The sequence below is a fragment of the Oculina patagonica genome, chromosome 10, assembly GCF_052425735.1.
Source record: "Oculina patagonica isolate OP01 chromosome 10, crgOcupat, whole genome shotgun sequence".
Classification (NCBI taxonomy): domain Eukaryota; kingdom Metazoa; phylum Cnidaria; class Anthozoa; order Scleractinia; family Oculinidae; genus Oculina; species Oculina patagonica.
The window spans coordinates 2,126,543-2,147,332 of NC_135767.1; the positions used below are offsets into that span (position 1 = coordinate 2,126,543).

General features: G+C 39.2%; 1 protein-coding gene across 1 annotated transcript; it reads right to left on the reverse strand.

Annotated features, from left to right (window-relative positions):
* Positions 1-1,432: 1,432 nt before the first annotated feature.
* LOC144628662 (uncharacterized) lies at positions 1,433-2,686 on the reverse strand. The gene has a single exon (XM_078486800.1). It carries the CDS (start codon positions 2,684-2,686, stop codon positions 1,433-1,435), a length of 1,254 nt encoding a protein of 417 aa, XP_078342926.1.
* Between the last annotated feature and the right edge of the window lie 18,104 nt (positions 2,687-20,790).

The following is a 20,790-nucleotide window of genomic DNA, read 5'->3' on the forward strand; positions in this document are numbered from 1 at the left end:
GGATTTTTGGCAGGTTTTGTTGCAGGAGTTGTTGAAGTGACTTGTGGAACGTTTTCAAGAACAACTGCAGGTTCGCTCGGTATTTGTGTTTCAGGGTCCGCCATTTATTAGAAAAAATAATAATATTTAAATGAAAAATGCTTAGCAAACTTTTTTGGTCAGCATTTAATGAGCATTGTTCAGTAATTACTTAGCATTTTCTTAGCATTGCTTAGTAATTTACTCAGGAAGATCTTTATGCTCGCTTTCTAGAGTCGCTTGTGGTGCTGTGCTGTAATCAATGTGCTTTGCTGTTATCAAAGCAACAGAAGCTGGAGCAAGAAACTTGCCGTATTTGAAAGACAAACCGCCGACAAGATTGGAAAGCTCGTTGTTGATGATGTAGTCATTTTTTAGCTCTTTTTGCAAAGCTTCAATATTTTTTAAGGGCACGAACAGACTTGCGGCTTTCGTAAAAAGAGTGAGCGCGCTGTCGATAAGATTTTCTGTGGTCTTGGCCCCAACATACGCTTCGTACCTCTTGAAGTACTTTTCGACGTCTTTCTCGGTCAAGCGCTTTACCTGATCGTGAGTTAGCTGCACACCGATTGCTTCTTTAGACTTGCCTGTTGAAACAAGTCTTGCAAGCTGTTCACGTAAAGCTGGAATGTCAGGTCCCGCTGCTTGCATCTCTGACGGCATACTGCCTGGTTCAGGTTCAAGCAATTCCATTACGGACGTTTCCAACATAATTCGTTCACTTGCAGTGATATCGGTGGAAGTTGCGAACGGGTCAGCCATTTATTACTCAAAAAAATATGTTCAATAAAAAAATTCTGTGCCGTAAGGGTGGCGATGAGAAATAACAAGATGCGAAAACTTATTTTTTTTCAGCTTTGAAATGACTTCTTTGTAATCTTCATGGGAAAGTTCGCCAGCGTAATCCTCAAAGATTGCCTTCGTGGTCTTGGCAGAGGGGGTGTAAAAGAAAACGATTGCCGCAACATTTTCGCGGAATGAGGATGTAATGCTTGTCATTTTTTGAGTCAGCACCCAAACGCTCAAACCTGCGTGGCGAGCAGAGAAAGCAAGATTCACCAACTCCCCCGTTCGCCCTTTCACATCTTTAGAAGCAGCGCAGTCGTCGAGGATGATAAGCGTGTTCGCACCCTCAAAAAGAAATCTTGAAAGCTTTAACCAAGATTCAACCTCGTGCTGCTCGCAAATGAAAACAAAAAATCGAAGATCTTCCTCAGCAAAGCGATAATAAGTCTTGTTGTGCGCGAAAGTCGGGCATATGAGCACGATGTAGTCAAACTTTCCTCGGAAAGGGCCACAAAGCTGATTGACCACGTACCTTGTTTTTCCTGAGTTTGTTGGTCCCACAATGAGGGCGTTGAAGGGAATATTGGAAGGATCCATGTCAGAACAGAACTTCGTTTGCGTTCGTATATTATAAAAGCACAGATTCTAACTGCCTGTTAATTATGTTCATCTGGGCGTCGCTGATTACGTAAATGTGGCAGTTCAAATTACCTGAGCCGCTTGTTTTCCTCTCTAGCTCAAGCTGGACACCGTCCTTTGTGTTCACAAGGCGCTTGCCGCTTCCGTGCATCGAGTGGTCAGCCATGGAACGCAGATCAATCAGAAGGCCGAACTTGTCTTCTGTGTAAAACTTTTGCAGGGTCATGTGCTGCGTTTTATTTTTTTCTTTCATGTAGAATCTTTTAACTTCTTCCCATATGTCCATTCCTTCGATGCCGTTGTTGTACAGCATGTTTGGCGAGCCGTTGACAGTGACGCTTACTTTTGTAAGGTCTGGGTTAATGTACTTTTCCGAGATCCTTGCACCTTTGGCATATTGCTCTATAAAAAGTAGCAAGATACCTTTTAGGGACCTCCTCTGAGGGTTGACCTTAAGATTAAGACGTGTGTCGGATCCTTTTGCAAAAGTAACAACTTCGGCACGCTGGATGTGGTCGTAAGCGAACTCTTTGCCGCCCGAGTAAGCGCTGAACGCCTCATCTGCAATTTCCTTGCTTCTTATCATTTCGTACTCTAGCTGTATGTTTGTCAGCTTGTATTTCAGTTTTGTTGCATCTGAGCCTCTTACAACATGTTCGGCTGCCGCGAGCTTCAGTTCAAAAACAAGATCGTTGTATAGTGCCTGTGGATAAAATGCACCGTGGTCAGTTAAAATCTGGTGTTCCAGGCGTATCCGGTATTTATTTCCATATAGCTCATTCAGCTTTTTTTCTGCGTCAACTCCTGAAGTTTTCTTATCGCCAGCATTTGAGCGAATTTTGTTGAGGTCCTCGCTTTGAATGCCCTCTGGCACCCTGTCGTCGCGCTCCTCCTGCGAAAGGAAAAAATCCTCAAATATTTTGTAGATGTCATAGCCAACCGTGTCCTGCACGACGGTGCCTTCGTACTTTACAACAAACTTGTCGACCAGAGCTCGGCTGACGTTGTCAACCAGAAAGTTGTTGGCATGGCCTCCGCTCAAGTCGATGTTGAAGCGCAGCGCCAGCGAGCCAGGCACAATGACCTCGTTTTCGTTCAACTTTGGCACTGAAACATACAACGTTTCCTCTGGATTGGCTTCAGTGCGGTCAAAAGTGATTCGTTTTACAGCGCGCTCGGCTTTCAGTGCGCCGAGGATTTTCTCCGTGCGTCCCGGTCGAAGGTTTTCTTGAACAGCAGCCATCTCTCGATTGGTTTTATTGTTAAATTGAAAAGTTTAATTTGAAAATATATATAAATTACGTGATGGCAACAGGTGGTGGTGATTTTGGATACGAGGACCCTGATTTGGACCGAGATCTTGACCACAACAGTGATAACGATGATGAAGAGGAACAAGAGGTAAACAGAACAACAGAATTTCAGCCAGATATGGCATCAACATTCTACCATCATGGTGAAGAACATGAAATGCAAACGATGCAGCACGAACAGAGCGGGCTGCCTGATACCTCCTACGAAGAAACACCTTTGCTTGGCAGTGCGCAATCAATGAGCGAAAAGGCATGGAATGCTCTAAAAGGGGTGTTTCCAGAAAGCTCATCAACAAATCTTGAAGCCTCTTACAGTCTAAAGGGCAGATTACAAGTAAAAATGGCCGGAGCTGGTAAAAAATTATATGACCTTTTCACCACCAAAAGGGGTACAGGTGGTGAACAACAGCTAAATCCAAGTCTTACAAAAGAAATCAGGAAAGAACTTGGACCAATGGCACAAAAACTTATTGAGAGAGACAATGAAGAAATAAAAGATGAGCGCCAAAGATTAAGAGAAACTGAAAAAGAAGTAAAAGAAGGCGAAAAAATCAAAACAGCAAAAGAAAAAGCCAAACAAAAATTGCAAGATCTTAGAATGAAAAAAGAGAGAGCCCAAGCTAGAAAGGATCAACTTGGTTCAAATGTTGAAAATGAATCAGAATTGCGCGAGCTAGAGCAACGTATAAAAAACTATCAAATAGATTATGAAAACACAAAAAAAGAAATTGCTGCTCTTGAAAAACAAGCAAAGCAGAAAGAGAAATATAAAAAAATAGCCAACCAACAAAGGGCAATCATCGCTGCAAAAGAAATTGAAAGAAACACTTTGCAAGAAAGGTACAACGACACAAAAACTTTTAATGAACTTCGTGAGAAAGAAGCCGAGCTGAAGAGACAAAACGATGAAGATCAGGCTGTAATAGAGGATGATAATGCCTCACCATCTGAAAAACAAGCCGCGGAAGAAAGAGTTGCGGAAAGAACCGAGGAACTTGGACGTTTGCAAACACAGATTGCAGAAAGAGAAAGAGCGCTTCCACTTCGTGAGAGGATCAAAGAAATCTTCAAAAAAAATGGCGTGACAGTTACAGCGATCTTTCTTGCTGCTGGTGTCACGATTGGTGCTGTTATTGGGGCCATTACAAACTCTTTGAAGGCTACCGGCAAAGCTTTGGGAAAAGGCCTGAAAGATGTTGGCTCAAAGGTTGCATCAGCTCTGCCAGGGCTCATTGGCTCGATTGTGAGCTTTCTTTTCAAAACCGCGGGTCAAGCCATCGGTTTTCTTGCTGAACACACCTGGCTGCTTATCCTTGCTGTGGTTGCTTTTCTTGTTGAAAAATACATCAAAAAGAGACGTTAACGCATAAGGGCGTAGAGCAAAGCTGCAGCTCCAACCGCGCCAACAGCGACAGTTGCTTTGTTTATAATATAATAATAATAATAATAATAACGGCTTTATTGGAAGAGCTTCCACAGAGTGGCTCTTCGTCTTCCAAATAAACTAAATTTACAAAGAATTATTAAAATATATAAAAGATTATTATTTACAATATTTACAATAAAAAGTAAGAACTATGAAATCTAAAACTTCTCGTAAAATTACACGAATATTATAAAAATGGATCACTAAAAAGTCATTCGATTTGTAAAAAGAAAAAAAAAGAAAAATGAGGGAAAAAATTAACCTATGCGAGACTTTGCATTTTTAAATAAAATCTCTTTAACGGCCTTGATAAAAAGGGTGTATGTGGGTATATTTCGTACGTTCGCTGGTAGGCCATTAAAACTAGTTGCGGCCATGTGTTGGAAAGTGTCCGCCTCTCTCGGAACTGATAGTTTGGGTGCCACGGATGATCGCAGGTTATAAGCTGTAACTGAGTGTACATCCAAACGTAGGTAGTCTGGCCAGTGATTGCTATGTTGTGCTTTGAATGTCATTTTTAGCAGACTTAACTCCCTTCTTTCACGCACCGGTAGCCATTTCAAACTAATTACATCGTTAACAGTTGCGAATTTCCCCAACACAAAAGCGGCGCATGCATTCTGCACACGTTGCAAGCGCTTTAGCATGTATTCTGGTATAGGGTTATATACGATATCACAGTAGTCAAGTTTTGATAAAACCAGGATTTCAGCCAGCTGTTTTCTTAATGAGAAAGGAGCTAAATGTTTTAATTTCCTTAAGACTGCTAGACTGCCATAACAAGAAGATAAAGTCTTTGTTACGTGTTCACTCCACGATAAGTGATCATCTAAGTAAACCCCTAACAGTTTAGTTTGACGAGTACGATCTAATGTAGCTCCGTCACAAGTAAGATGCAATGGCTTTTCATCCAATGAATGTACACGACTCATCTGTGCAGTAGACACCAACATCCAATTTGTTTTAGCTTTATTCAGTGATAGGTTGCAATCATTAGAATAGGAACCAAGCTGTTGCATGACATTGTTCATCTCAGAGATAGAACTTTGCAGGTCGCAGACTTTTGAATGAAGGTATAGTGTAGTATCGTCTGCATACTGGAAACATCGACATGGAAGGTGATCCTGAAGGTCTGCTACGTACAAATTGAATATGAAAGGACCCAATATAGAGCCTTGAGGCACACCAAATACTACGCTTTCTTTATCTGACCTTCTATCATCAATTTGGACGAAATGTTGGCGGTTCGATAAGTAATTTATTGTCCACTTTAGGAACTCTTTCGAGAAGCCCATATTGTGCATTTTCCTCACAACAGTACTGAACCGGACAGTGTCAAATGCTTTGGAATAGTCAGCAAATACTAGAAGGGAAACTTCTCCCTTTCTCATTGCACGTATCAGGTCATCACGGATGCCTAGGAGAGCGGTGGTGGTTGAGTGCCCTTTCCTAAAACCAGACACACGGGGACCAATTATTGCCATCTCGTCGATAAATGAGATTAGTTGCTCCAATACGATCCTTTCAAAGACTTTAGACAAGCCAGGCAAGATTGAAACTGGACGATAATCGTCAGCGCTGCTAGGGTGATCTTTCTTTGGAATTGGTGATATCCTAGCTGTTTTCCAAGTTTTAGGAAATATTGATGTTTCTATGCATAGGTTAATTATGTGAGTAAGTGGCGATGCAAGAAAAGGTGCAACAGGTTTGATAAATTTGATTGGAATTTGATCATCCCCTGTTGAGCAATCACTTCTAAGGACTTTAATTTGTTTCATAACTTCATCGGGTGTCACTTTGTTCAGGTTGAACCTTGGACCATCTTGATTAGGGAAAGAGTTCACAAGGTGAAATAAATCATCAATGTCATCGGGTTGTGCTCCAAGTGTTCTTTCTGCAGTGGAAGCAAAGTGGCGGTTCAGATCATTTGGGTCAGCTCGTATCGGTTGTGGGCTAGGATTGAGTACTCGGTGTATAACACTCCATACCTCCTTAGGGCGCTTCGACGAGAGTGCTTTCGAAAGAAATGCTCTCTTTGTTTTACTTGTTAAGGCTTTTATCTCATTTCGTACAGCCCTGAAGGCTGTCCAGGATGTGCTAGTGTTCTTAGCGTGAGCCTCTGTTCTAAGGCGATCTCTTTTCGCCTGTAGCTGTCTTATTTCATCCGAGTGCATCCATGGAGCAGGAGGACGCGTGACTTTTACTCTACGAAGGGGTGCATGGCGATCAATGCACTCCGTAATAAGGTCGTTCAGGGCATTAAGTTTATCATCTGGTGACTCTAGGCCATATACCAAACTCAAAGGTAACATTGCAAAGTCTTGGATGTAATCAGACTCTACAAATTGTTTCTCGTTACGTATGTATTTGTATCTTGGAGCGTATTTGGCAACACGTACGTTAATAGTAGCATACACTGCATCATGATCACTTATTGAGTCACATGGCAGTACGCCAGAGTGAGAGATGTTACTTGGGTTATTTGAGATCATGTGGTCTATGAGAGTTCTTGAAGTCGAAGTTGTTCTTGTAGCTTGCGCAATGTGCTGTGTCAGGTTCAACGATTCCAGAATCTCGCTGTAGCGCCTAACAGTGGGGTCTCTCTTGTTAAACAGGTTGATGTTCATATCGCCTGTAATGACTAACATGCCCTCCCACTCAGTTACAACCTTCGAAAGAATGTCTTCAAATTTTTCAATCCACTCATTGCAGTCCATAATCCTTTGTGAGCGATACATTACACCCAGTAGTAATTTACTGTTCTTGTTTTTGCCAGGTATTTCTAGCCACATATGCTCCATGTTAGGGTATAGATTTTCGAGATCTGTTCGACGCTTGTATTTCACTGATTCTTTTATATAGGCTCCTACGCCACCACCTTTACAGATATCCCGATTACGATAACAAGCCTGATATCCTGGAATACTGACATGCTGTAGGAGAAGTGGATTATCTTTTAACCATGTTTCACTTAGAGTAACTATGTCGAACTTGTAATCATTAACGAGTAGTGAAAGTTCATCAAAGGTCGAAGTCATGCATTGTGTGTTTAAATGCATTATGGATAAATGAGCTCGGTTAGTTGTTATTAAGTGCTGATCACTTGCCGGCAAGTTGGAGTAGTGTACGTTATGGCTCGGGATGCGTCCCGTCTCGGAGATAATTTGATACGAGTCGTTTAGTGACATAAACTCAATCTCAGAGCATTTATGGAATGGCAGCACGGACACCAGGCAATTGTTACAAGTCCATACTCGGCATTCCTTGGCCTTGATGTTTACAAGATAGTTGATGTTTGTGCAGCGTGCATGAAAGAGGTCTTGACAGTTATCACAGCGAAAACTTTTATGATTTTTCTGCACTGTTTTTCCACAATCTGGACATTTTGGGCATTTAATTTTGTGTTTTTTGTCTGTTGGAGCTTCAGGCCCGGGATTTGGGTGGACATCCATGCAGATCAGCAACGAAGATAGATTAAAGGTCGAAGTACTTTTCGGAGAGTACGGCACTCTGCTTTTAAAAAACTTTCGTTGAACAATGGAGCTCAATTGCTTGGTGTGATGTGAAGCCATTGATATTGTCCACTTCATTTGGTACCATTGTTGCAGGTGTACATCTCTGGAGGTGTTATATGCTCCATTTCTGAGAAATATGCAAATAGGCGGCAGACAAATTCGAACTTCATTACCGTTGCTAGCTCCACCATCATCAAACTTCCCGCAAATCCGCAAATTTCCCGAACGAGCACTGCCCAAAAGGTCTTTGGACTGTTCCCCATCGACCTCCACACACCCCCGAGAAATTCGGAAAGGAAACCACAGATGCAGGAGCAGAAAACAGACCCCAAACACGGAGCCCAAAAAAACACGGCCGCTCATTATGCAACTCATTATGTTTATTTCGTGTGTATCATTGACTTCGACCTTCGTCGCTTTTGCGCTTTGCGCGCTTTCAGCTTTAGCACCTTCTGTGCTCACTGGTGCCGTAGTTTTTTTTGTGTCCCTTTGTGACTCCTTGTGTATAGGATTTGAAGGGTGGCTGTTTGGTGGGTTTACCTTTGATGGTCCTCCGGCCATCAGTTTAAGAGCTGCTTTTTTTGTTGATTTATTAACATCATTATTCAATCCTATTTTCATTCCTGCTACAGCCTGCTTCAGCTGATTGTTGTAGCCGACAACGCTTTCTGTGTTTATCACCATACTACCCGGCATCAGCCAGGCACCAGGGCAGACAGCAAGGTTAAGCCGAACCTTCGCTTCATCGATAGAAAGTTGGTATCTTTGAACTGACTTTGCCAGATCTGGTTGCCTTATAGCGTCTTCAACCAACACGAGGAACTCACTTTGAGCCTCCTTTGCGCGGCCGCCTGTGCCAAGTATGCTACTTCGAACGTTGACCTGCGAACCCAGAATACAGTAGACAAAAGCCTCTATCGACTGGTTTACTCTCGACAAACCTGCCTGAGTCAGCCCTTCTGCGGCGTTAGGACAAAACCAGTCTGCCTGTGCATATGCAGCGTCGTCTGGCTCGATATATTGAATTAAGTTACCCTTGCTTGCAGCTCCCCCTTCGTCCGAAAATTTATCGTAATCGGGGTATTTTGCTCCAGAATTTTTTGGTCCAATGTTAGTAAACCAGATATAAACATCACCAAGCCCATGATTGGCACCTCTTGTGAAACGAAAATCGCTTGACGGGTCGACACCGAACTCAGCGCATATTCTTTTATACGAAGCCACGTCGTACTTGTTGTCGAACTGGCTAAACGTTGGGTCGCCTGGCAAGGCGCTTACGCTCTGAATTCCACCCATCTGAAACAATATTCGCCTTATTGTAAAATAAACGTGAAAAAGGTAAAAATTACGCACAACAGGTGGCAAACTGAGAGCTGAGTGTTCTTCATCAAAAATTTCACGACTTATCCCACTGCCTGTTGTCGCGCACCAGACAGCAAAGTTAAGTTGTTGAGGCCAGTAGCCCATATTAGGGCTAGCAAGCCACCTTTTTGACTCTTTTCCTGATGGATGCTTCAGTTTTGTTTTTTGAAAAATCTCTCTTAATTTCGTTGTGAAATATTGATCTGGTGTGACGTAGATGTTAATTTTGCTGTTAAATATTTTTTTCAAACTCGGTGCGGCTTCGTGAAATCCAACCGCGGGAATTGGTAAAGATGCGCCTTTTGCGCCGCTTGGTGACAGCTGTTGTGGAAAACCTCCAGCGCTTTGCGCAACACCGAGTGCATTTTTCATTTCTGGGCTCCAATATTTGCTGTTCGAGCCAAAAACATTTATCAAATGGCCTTGCCCTGCCTTGAAATAAATGTCTGCCGTTGCTGTGTGGTTGTATGCGAACTCAACCTGTGCTTTAAATTTTTTTCGGTCAGCGTTTGGATATTTTGCAAGAAAAGGTTTCCATGCCTTGTCTTTTGCCGCTTCAGAAATTGTAGTTGCTTCTGGGGTTTTCATCCACTTCATAAAATCTCTTTCTTTGGAATCAAGAAAAATTGATTGAGAAATGTCATCAGCTCTCGGAATAGGCGGAGCCATTTTATATTAAAGATTTATTTTTCAAAAGATAATTATAAAAAAGGTGGTTGTGCTCACAATCGACGCGAGTTCCAACGGGGAAGCTGTTTACTTTGACCGGCCAATTGAAAAACCAAGGTTTATCAGCCTGCTGTCATGCTCGTTACAAAACAGCTGGCATAATCTGGAAGGAATTGGCTCCATAAGCATTAAACAAAACAATGTGAGCAACAATGTTGCTGTTTTTTTTCCAGGCAACTACAATTTTGATGAAATTACAACTTACCTGACTAATAAGTTCAAAGATCAACAAAAGCTAACAGTAAAAATGGATGATTTTAAAAGAGGCTTTTCAATAACAAAAACAAAAAATATTGAAAGCTTTTCTTTTGATAAAAATCTTTCTAAACTTTTTAAGAACACTATTGTTGATGCTGCTAACGCAAGAATTGAAGATTTTACTATACCAGACTTTTATTACATTCACTGCGATTTACTTTCCAAAGAAAATAACTTGTATAATGGAAAGCCAAGTGACATTCTCGCTTGTGTACCAATAACCGGGAAACCTTATGATTTGGTTCATTACCCTCAAAATTTTATCAATAATTCACGTCGAATCGACGCTTTTCAGAGTGTGAACAGTGTCACATTGACCGTCAAAGACAAAACTGGCAGTAAGTTTGACTTTGTTGGAGCTCCGCTGCATTTTGAATTAGAATTAAATTAATATTTTTTTATTGTATACGACCATGTCATCTGCTAATGTTCTCCCGAGTGCCCCTGCTTATGGTGATCGCGAAGAAAACAGCGTAAAACAAACACTGTATCCCGCTTTGCCAAATCAACCAGAAAACTTTAGGTTAACAAAAATCAATCAAATTTGTTCAGAATTTGACAAAGAGGTTGCAAAATACCGAGCTGTTTTGAAAAAGTATAAAAAGGTGAAGTCTTTTTTTCATTATTCCGCGATTTCAATGGGTGGTTTGTCCAGTGTTCTCTCTGCTTCCAGCCTTGGAACAGCGGTAACAGTCGTTGGTTTGCCGGTAAGCGTTCCTCTCGCAGCATGTGCTGCAATTACAGGCGTTTTGTCTGCCGCTTTCACTGGAGCGAGCAAAAAACTTGAACCAAAAATTATGAAAAATAATGAAATTACTTCTCTTGCTGTTGCCAAACGTGAAACTGTCAATAGACTTGTTTCTGCCGCTCTCATTGACAATAAAGTTGATGACAAAGAGTTTCAAATTATTTTGGATGAATATTCTCGTTACATGGCCCTCAAAGAGACTGTTCGCATGCACCTTACAAAAAATTTAAGCCAAAAAAAGTCATCCCCACAGCCTGACATTGAGAAACTGAGACAGGAAATTCGACAAGAAGAATTAGATAGGTTAAAAAAAAGAATATCAGCAGAGTCGAAATCAGATTTGAGAAAATAAACACTGGATTTAATCTTAGTGTTCAGAAAAATAAAATTAACGCATGACACAAATCGTGACATTGTGTTACACACAGCGTGACATTGTGTGACACAAAGCGTGACAGTCACGCGTGACGTTGCGTGACAGGTCAAACGAAAGGGCAAAACCCTGGTCGGGGGGTGCTCGTTGGCTGTTTCTTGCCTAGCCCCGGCTAGGACTTTTTCCCCGCCGCTGACAAGGCGGCTGTCCCGCATTTTTACCTCTGCCGAGGTTTGAAATCCCGAGGAATTTCTGAGCACCCCCACGTTATCAGTAGGGCCGAGGCGGGTTCACCCAGGGGTATCTCCCACTGAAAGGAGTCCCCCTATACCCCGTAATTCACCATCCGCACAAGCCATTATAACAGGATTCAAGTGGTTGGCCATCCACTACCTCCCTTGACTTCACCAGAATTTGTGAACTAACAAAAAGTTACGGCCGCGTTAACTTATATATAGTTCACTTTGTCACATTTTTCACTTGTGGTACCCTTTCACCTATTTTGAGCAAGTACGCATGCGCTTTTGGGCATCAGGATGATGTCATCATTAATTAGACACTTGGTAAAGTTTGGTAAATAGGCTAAAATGTTGGTGCTTTTCCAAGCGATTTGCTTTATTTTAACCGAACTTTCTACTCCCGTTTGGCAAAATGAGGTCAGACAGATAACATATCAAGTCGTGGAAGCAATGCTTGAAGCAGAAAAAAAAATAAACAGGCCCGATTGAGTCCGATGTTTCGGGAAAGTTCTTTCGATCGATCGATAAACTTCTGTGATCAAATCCTGTTATTTCTCGATTTCTTCTCTTCGCTTCACTTCGCCAGCTTCTGTGGGGGCACAAAAAATTACAGCGCGTTAACTGAGCGTATTTTTTTTGTAATATCTGTTCTGTTTCGTTTTTTATCGGCCCAAACACTAAATCCTGATTAGGCCGCCATGTTTTCTTCCTGCTCGTCCAAGGGCCTGAGAACTAAAAATATGGTTTCCAGACTCTCTCTGAAAATGTCACGCAACTCACGTAAGTCGCCCGCGATTTTGCGTGCCGCTAGCAGGGCAACCATTTTCTGTCAAAAAAAACGTTTTTGCACTTTGTCAGACAATGATTTGCATGTTTTTTAACACGCGTTGTTTGTCAAAAAGTTTGCAAGAAGCTTTTTGTCAACTGATTTTAACAATTCGATGGTTTCTTCTCTTATAAAAAAGTTTTCTTTTTTTGCATTTTTCTGGTAATTAGGACGCATGATGTCTTGTTCTTTTGTGTTGTTTGAGATTTTTTTTGGGCATGTTGATATGATTGATTTCCTTCCTTTTCCCATTTTATCTTTATTGGGTATTTGTTCAATAGGAATTATTTCTGGCACAGCAAGTCAGATTGATATTTTTGAGCGCTCAAGCCGCAGAGATTTTTGTTTGCCGCTCGCTATTTTTGTACACACATGAACAGGAGTGGTTTTGGTCACTAATCGTGACAAGGAGCGAGGCGAGCCCGGGCGAGCCGAGCGAGTTGTCTCGATTTGTGCCAAAACCACTCCTGTTCATGTGTGTGCTTTAAACTTTCAGATAACGAAGAAATTAAGTTAACCATTTTCGCTGATGATCTGACGACTTTCTTGAAAGATAAACAATCTTTCGAAAATCTTTTAAAAATGTTGCGAGATTTTGGATGCTGTTCAGGCCTTAAAGTAAATAACGGGAAATTAGAGGCTCTCCATCTTGGCGACTCGTCCATAAAGCTTGATATCGGTATTAAAAATATGGATAAACCTTTAAAGATACTTGGCATCTTTTTCTCATATGATAAGAAGCAAGCCGTTAAATTAAATTTTGATTCAATCCTGGATTCGCTGAAAAAGACTCTTAATCTGTGGAAGTGGAGACATTTAACCATTCTTGGAAGAATTCAAATTATAAAATCGTTTGCTATCCCTAAATTCCTGTATAGAGCGTCGCAGTTACCTTTTTGCAGATGACGTTATCAAGAGAGCGAATACGATCATCTACGAATTTATTTGGAAGGGTAAAGACAAAGTGAAAAGACGTGCTTTGATTAATAATATTGAGAACGGTGGATTAAGAATGATACATTTAGAATCCCTTATTCAAGCACAGAAGATATCCTTTTTGAAACGGTACTCTGATCCGGAAGATGGTGCCGAATGGAAATATGTTCTCAACTTTTTTCTACAGCCTGTGGGAGGCCCATACCTCTTAACATGCAATTTTGATCCAAGTTCTTTGAAAATTGCTATCCCCCCATTTTATAACGAATGTTTGACCTTATGGTCAAAATTAAATGGTTCAATGCCTGAAACAAGTGATGAAATTTTAAACGAAATAATTTGGAATAATAAACACATCTGTATAAATAATAAATCATGTTTTATTAGCGAACTGATGGATATAGGTATAAACAAAATTGGTGACATGATTAAACTGGATGGGACATGTAAATTTTTGACATGGAATGATTTGCATAACAAAGGTCTTAAAATGAAAAACTTTCTTTTGTGGCAAGGTCTAATCGATGCAATACCAGTTAAATGGAAACAAGCTATTAAGTCCATGACAGGTCCTTATATCTTGAACTCGTATTCAAATGAATCCACTTTAACTATTAATTCAGTTAAAGTACCCACATCAAAAGTAAATTCCAAAAAACTGTATGGGAGTCTGGTCTCAAGGGTTTGTGAAAAACCAACAGCACAAAGGAAATTCGATGAAATGTTCCCTGACCCTAAGCGTGATTGGAGTAAAATATACAGCTTGCCTTTCCAGGTTGCGTTAGATGCGCACACAAGAGAATTTCAATACAAAGTGGTTAATAGAATCTTATTTACAAATTCTAAATTGTGTAAGATTGGCTTGGTGGAGTCGCCTTTGTGCACCTTTTGTGGAGAGGAGGAAGAAACCCCTGAACATTTGTTTGCATTATGTTCTTATTCTAGTGCCTTTTGGAATGAAATTTTCAACTGGCTGCAACAGTGTGTCACTGGAATTAGTGTTGATTTGTCAGAAGTAGTCAATGTTATACTTGGTTTGCCTGATCTCGAGGAACATTTTATGGCTGTAAACCACATAGTTCTTGTGGCAAAACAAACAATTGTACTTTGTAGGAAGAGATCTACTAATCCCAGTTTGAATGTCTTCCATGCTCTACTAAGGAAAACTATTAAAATAGAAGAATTTATTGCTAAGCAGAAAAATAAATTGCACCTCCATTTAGTTAAATGGGAAAATTTTTTAGATAAACTTATTTAAAGTAAATGTATGCAACGTCTGCCATTTTTCGTTCTTTTTTTGAATTTATTTTTTTTTGTTTTTTTGTTTGTTTTGTTTTTGTTATTTTTGTTATTTTTTGTTATTTATTTATTTATTTATTTATTATTTTTTTTTTAGCATAACTGTTTCCAGAGTAATTGTAGTAGTATTTCAAAATTAAAAATTGTAACTGTAGTGCACCCGTAACTATGTATTTTTTCAAAGTGTAATTGTACTTCAAACTTCTGTATCTGTATCTATATCTGTGCTTGTAACTGTATATTTAATTTAATAAAGTATTAAATTATAAAAAAAAAAAATGAATTACTGTTAAAACAAGAGGGAACTCAAAATGAAACGAAAAAGTTAAAACAAGAGGGAACTCAAAATGAAACGCACAGTCAAAAAAAGAGGGAACTCAAAATGAAACGCACATGCAAGTTAAAACAACAGGGAACTCAAAATGTAACGAACAAGTTAAAACCAGAGGGAACTCAAAATGAAACGCACAGTTAAAACAAGAGGGAACTCAAAATGAAACGCACAGTTAAAATAAAAGGGAACTCAAAATGAAACACGTAAATTAAAACAAAAGGGAACTCAAAATGAAACACACAAGTTAAAACAAGAGGGAACTCAAAATGAAACGAGCAATGAAAAAAAAGAGGGAACTCAAAGTGAAACGCCCAAGTTAAAACAAGAGGGAACTCAAAATGAATTACTCTTAAAACAAGAGGGAACTCAAAATGCAACGAACAAGTTAAAACAAGAGGGAACTCAAAATGAAACGCACAGTCAAAAAAAGAGGGAACTCAAAATGAAGCACACAAGTTAAAACAAGAGGAAACTCAAAATGAAACGCACAAGTTAAAACAAGAGGGAACTCAAAATGAAATGCACAAGTTAAAACAAGAGCGAACTCAAAATGAAACGCACAAGTTAAAACATGAAGGAACTCAAAATGAAGCACACAAGTTAAAACAAGAGGGAACTCAAAATGAAACGCACAGTTAAAAAAAAAGGGAACTCAAAATGAAAAGCACAAGTTAAAACAAAAGGGAACTCTAAATGAAACACATAAATTAAAACAAGAGGGAACTCAAAATGAAACACACAAGTTAAAACAAGAGGGAACTCAAAATGAAACGCATAAGTTAAAACAAGAGGGAACTCAAAAAATGAAACACGTAAATTAAAACAAGAGGGATCTCAAAATGAAACACACAAGTTAAAACAAGAGGGAACTCAAAATGAAACGCACAAGTTAAAACAAGAGGGAACTCAAAATGAAGCACACAAGTTAAAACAAGAGGGAACTCAAAATGAAACGCACAAGTTAAAACAAGAGGGAACTCAAAATGAAATGCACAAGTTAAAACAAGAGAGAACTCAAAATGAAACGCACAAGTTAAAACATGAAGGAACTCAAAATGAAGCACACAAGTTAAAACAAGAGGGAACTAAAAATGAAGCACACAAGTTAAAACAAGAGGGAACTCAAAATGAAGCGCAGAAATTAAAACAAGAGGGAACTCAAAATGAGGCACACAAGTTAAAACAAGAGGGAACTCAAAATAAAGCACACAAGTTAAAACATGAGGGAACCCAAAATGAAACGCAGAAGTTAAAACAAGATGGAACTCAAAGCGAAGCACACAAGTTAAAACAAGAGGGAACTCAAAATGAAGCACACAAGTTAAAACAAGAGCGAACTCAAAATGAAGCGAACAAGTTAAAACAAGAGGGAACTCAAAATGAAGCACACAAGTTAAAACAAGAGGGAACTCAAAATGAAGCACACAAGTTAAAACAAGAGGGATCTCAAAATGAAGCACACAAGTTAAAACAAGAGGGAACTCAAAATGTATCACACAAGTTAAAACAAGATGAAACTCAAAATGAAGCACACAAATTATAATTAAAACAAGAGGGAACTCAAAATGAAGCACACAAGTTAAAACAAGAGGGAACTCAAAATGAAACGCACAAGTTAAAACAAGAGGGAACTCAAAATGAAATGCACAAGTTAAAAAAAAAGGGAACTCAAAATGAAAAGCACAAGTTAAAACAAAAGGGAACTCTAAATGAAACACGTAAATTAAAACAAGAGGGAACTCAAAATGAAACACACAAGTTAAAACAAGAGGGAACTCAAAGTGAAACGCACAAGTTAAAACAAGAGGGAACTCAAAAAATGAAACACGTAAATTAAAACAAGAGGGATCTCAAAATGAAACACACAAGTTAAAACAAGAGGGAACTCAAAATGAAACGCACAAGTTAAAACAAGAGGGAACTCAAAATGAAGCACACAAGTTAAAACAAGAGGGAACTCAAAATGAAACGCACAAGTTAAAACAAGAGGGAACTCAAAATGAAGCACACAAGTTAAAACAAGAGGGAACTCAAAATGAAGCACACAAGTTAAAACAAGAGGGAACTCAAAATGAAACGCACAGTTAAAAAAAAGGGAACTCAAAATGAAAAGCACAAGTTAAAACAAAAGGGAACTCTAAATGAAACACGTAAATTAAAACAAGAGGGAACTCAAAATGAAACACACAAGTTAAAACAAGAGGGAACTCAAAATGAAACGCACAAGTTAAAACAAGAGGGAACTCAAAAAATGAAACACGTAAATTAAAACAAGAGGGATCTCAAAATGAAACACACAAGTTAAAACAAGAGGGAACTCAAAATGAAACGCACAAGTTAAAACAAGAGGGAACTCAAAATGAAGCACACAAGTTAAAACAAGAGGGAACTCAAAATGAAACGCACAAGTTAAAACAAGAGGGAACTCAAAATGAAATGCACAAGTTAAAACAAGAGGGAACTCAAAATGAAATGCACAAGTTAAAACATGAAGGAACTCAAAATGAAGCACACAAGTTAAAACAAGAGGGAACTAAAAATGAAGCACACAAGTTAAAACAAGAGGGAACTCAAAATGAAGCGCAGAAATTAAAACAAGAGGGAACTCAAAATGAGGCACACAAGTTAAAACAAGAGGGAACTCAAAATAAAGCACACAAGTTAAAACATGAGGGAACCCAAAATGAAACGCACAAGTTAAAACAAGATGGAACTCAAAGCGAAGCACACAAGTTAAAACAAGAGGGAACTCAAAATGAAGCACACAAGTTAAAACAAGAGCGAACTCAAAATGAAGCGAACAAGTTAAAACAAGAGGGAACTCAAAATGAAGCACACAAGTTAAAACAAGAGGGAACTCAAAATGAAGCACACAAGTTAAAACAAGAGGGATCTCAAAATGAAGCACACAAGTTAAAACAAGAGGGAACTCAAAATGTATCACACAAGTTAAAACAAGATGAAACTCAAAATGAAGCACACAAATTATAATTAAAACAAGAGGGAACTCAAAATGAAGCACACAAGTTAAAACAAGAGGGAACTCAAAATGAAATGCCCAAGTTGAAACTGTAGGGAACTCAAAATGAAACGCCAGGCACGGCGGAGCCGGGGGGGCTGGGGGGCCTTTAGCCCCCCCAGAATTTCCGAAAAAATACAGACTTACTAAGAGAAAAGTCTTTTAAGCCCCCCCACTTCAAGTCACTAGTCAGCCCCCCCACTTGGAAAATTGCTTCGCCGTCCCTGAACGCACAAGTTGAAACAGTAGGGAACTCAAAATGAAACGCACAAGTTTAAACAGTAAGGAACTCAAAATGAAACACACAAATTGAAACAGTAGGGGACTCAAAATGAAACGCACAAGTTGAAACAGTAGGGAACTCAAAATGAAACATACAAGTTGAAACAAGATGGAACTCAAAATGAAGCACACAAGTTATAATTTAAACAAGAGGGAACTCAAAATGAAGCACACAAGTTAAAACAAGAGGGAACTCAAAATGAAGCACACAAGTGAAAACAAGAGGGAACTCAAAGTGAAATGCACAAGTTAAAACATGAGGGAACTCAAAATGAAGCACACAAGTTAAAACAAGAGGGAACTCAAAATGAAGCGCACAAGTTAAAACAAGAGGGAACTCAAAATGAGGCACACAAGTTAAAACAAGAGGGAACTCAAAATAAAGCACACAAGTTAAAACATGAGGGAACCCAAAATGAAACGCACAAGTTAAAACAAGGGGGAACTCAAAATGAAATGCCCAAGTTGAAACTGTAGGGAACTCAAAATGAAACGCACAAGTTGAAACAGTAGGGGACTCAAAATGAAACGCACAAGTTGAAACAGTAGGGAACTCAAAATGAAACATACAAGTTGAAACAAGATGGAACTCAAAATGAAACACACAAGTTATAATTTAAACAAGAGGGAACTCAAAATGAAGCACACAAGTTAAAACAAGAGGGAACTCAAAATGAAGCACACAAGTGAAAACAAGAGGGAACTCAAAGTGAAATGCACAAGTTAAAACATGAGGGAACTCAAAATGAAGCACACAAGTTAAAACAAGAGGGAACTCAAACTGAAGCACACAAGTTAAAACAAGAGGGAACTCAAAATGAAGCGCAGAAGTTAAAACAAGAGGGAACTCAAAATGAAGCGCAGAAGTTAAAACAAGATGGAACTCAAAATGAGGCACACAAGTTAAAACAAGAGGAAACTCAAAATGAAGCACACAAGTTAAAACAAGAGCGAACTCGAAATGAAGCACACAAGTTAAAACAAGAGGGAAGTCAAAATGAAGCCCACAAGTTAAAACAAGAGGGAACTCAAAATGAAGCACACAAGTGAAAACAAGAGGGAACTCAAAGTGAAATGCACAAGTTAAAACAGTAGGGAACTCAAAATGAAACGCACAAGTTTAAACAGTAGGGAACTCAAAATGAAACGCACAAGTTGAAACAGTAGGGAACTCAAAATGAAACGCTCAAGTTGAAACAGTAGGGAACTCAAAATGAAACGCACAAGTTGAATCAGTAGGGAACTCAAAATGAAACGCACAAGTTAAAACAAGAGGGAACTCAAAATGAAGCACACAAGTGAAAACAAGAGGGAACTCAAAGTGAAATGCACAAGTTAAAACATGAGGGAACTCAAAATGAAGCACACAAGTTAAAACATGAGGGAACTCAAAATGAAGCGCACAAGTTAAAACAAGAGGGAACTCAAAATGAAGCACACAAGTTAAAACAAGAGGGAACTCTAAGTGAAATGCACAAGTTAAAACATGAGGGAACTCAAAATGAAGCACACAAGTTAAAACAAGAGGGAACTCAAAATGAAACGAGCAATGAAAAAAAAGAGGGAACTCAAAATGAAGCACACAAGTTAAAACAAGAGGGATCTAAAAATGAAGCGAACAAGTTAAAATGAGAGGGAACTCAAAATGAAGCACACAAGTTAAAACAAGAGGGAACTCAGAATGAAGCACACAAGTTAAAACAAGAGGGAAGTCAAAATGAAGCCCACAAGTTAAAACAAGAGGGAACTCAAAATGAAGCACACAAGTGAAAACAAGAGGGAACTCAAAGTGAAATGCACAAGTTAAAACAGTAGGGAACTCAAAATGAAACGCACAAGTTTAAACAGTAGGGAACTCAAAATGAAACGCACAAGTTGAAACAGTAGGGAACTCAAAATGAAACGCTCAAGTTGAAACAGTAGGGAACTCAAAATGAAACGCACAAGTTGAATCAGTAGGGAACTCAAAATGAAACGCACAAGTTAAAACAAGAGGGAACTCAAAATGAAGCACACAAGTGAAAACAAGAGGGAACTCAAAGTGAAATGCACAAGTTAAAACATGAGGGAACTCAAAATGAAGCACACAAGTTAAAACATGAGGGAACTCAAAATGAAGCGCACAAGTTAAAACAAGAGGGAACTCAAAATGAAGCACACAAGTTAAAACAAGAGGGAACTCTAAGTGAAATGCACAAGTTAAAACATGAGGGAACTCAAAATGAAGCACACAAGTTAAAACAAGAGGGAACTCAAAATGAATCGAGCAATGAAAAAAAAGAGGGAACTCAAAATGAAGCACACAAGTTAAAACAAGAGGGATCTAAAAATGAAGCGAACAAGTTAAAATGAGAGGGAACTCAAAATGAAGCACACAAGTTAAAACAAGAGGGAACTCAGAATGAAGCACACAAGTTAAAACAAGAGGGAAGTCAAAATGAAGCCCACAAGTTAAAACAAGAGGGAACTCAAAATGAAGCACACAAGTGAAAACAAGAGGGAACTCAAAGTGAAATGCACAAGTTAAAACAGTAGGGAACTCAAAATGAAACGCACAAGTTTAAACAGTAGGGAACTCAAAATGAAACGCACAAGTTGAAACAGTAGGGAACTCAAAATGAAACGCTCAAGTTGAAACAGTAGGGAACTCAAAATGAAACGCACAAGTTGAATCAGTAGGGAACTCAA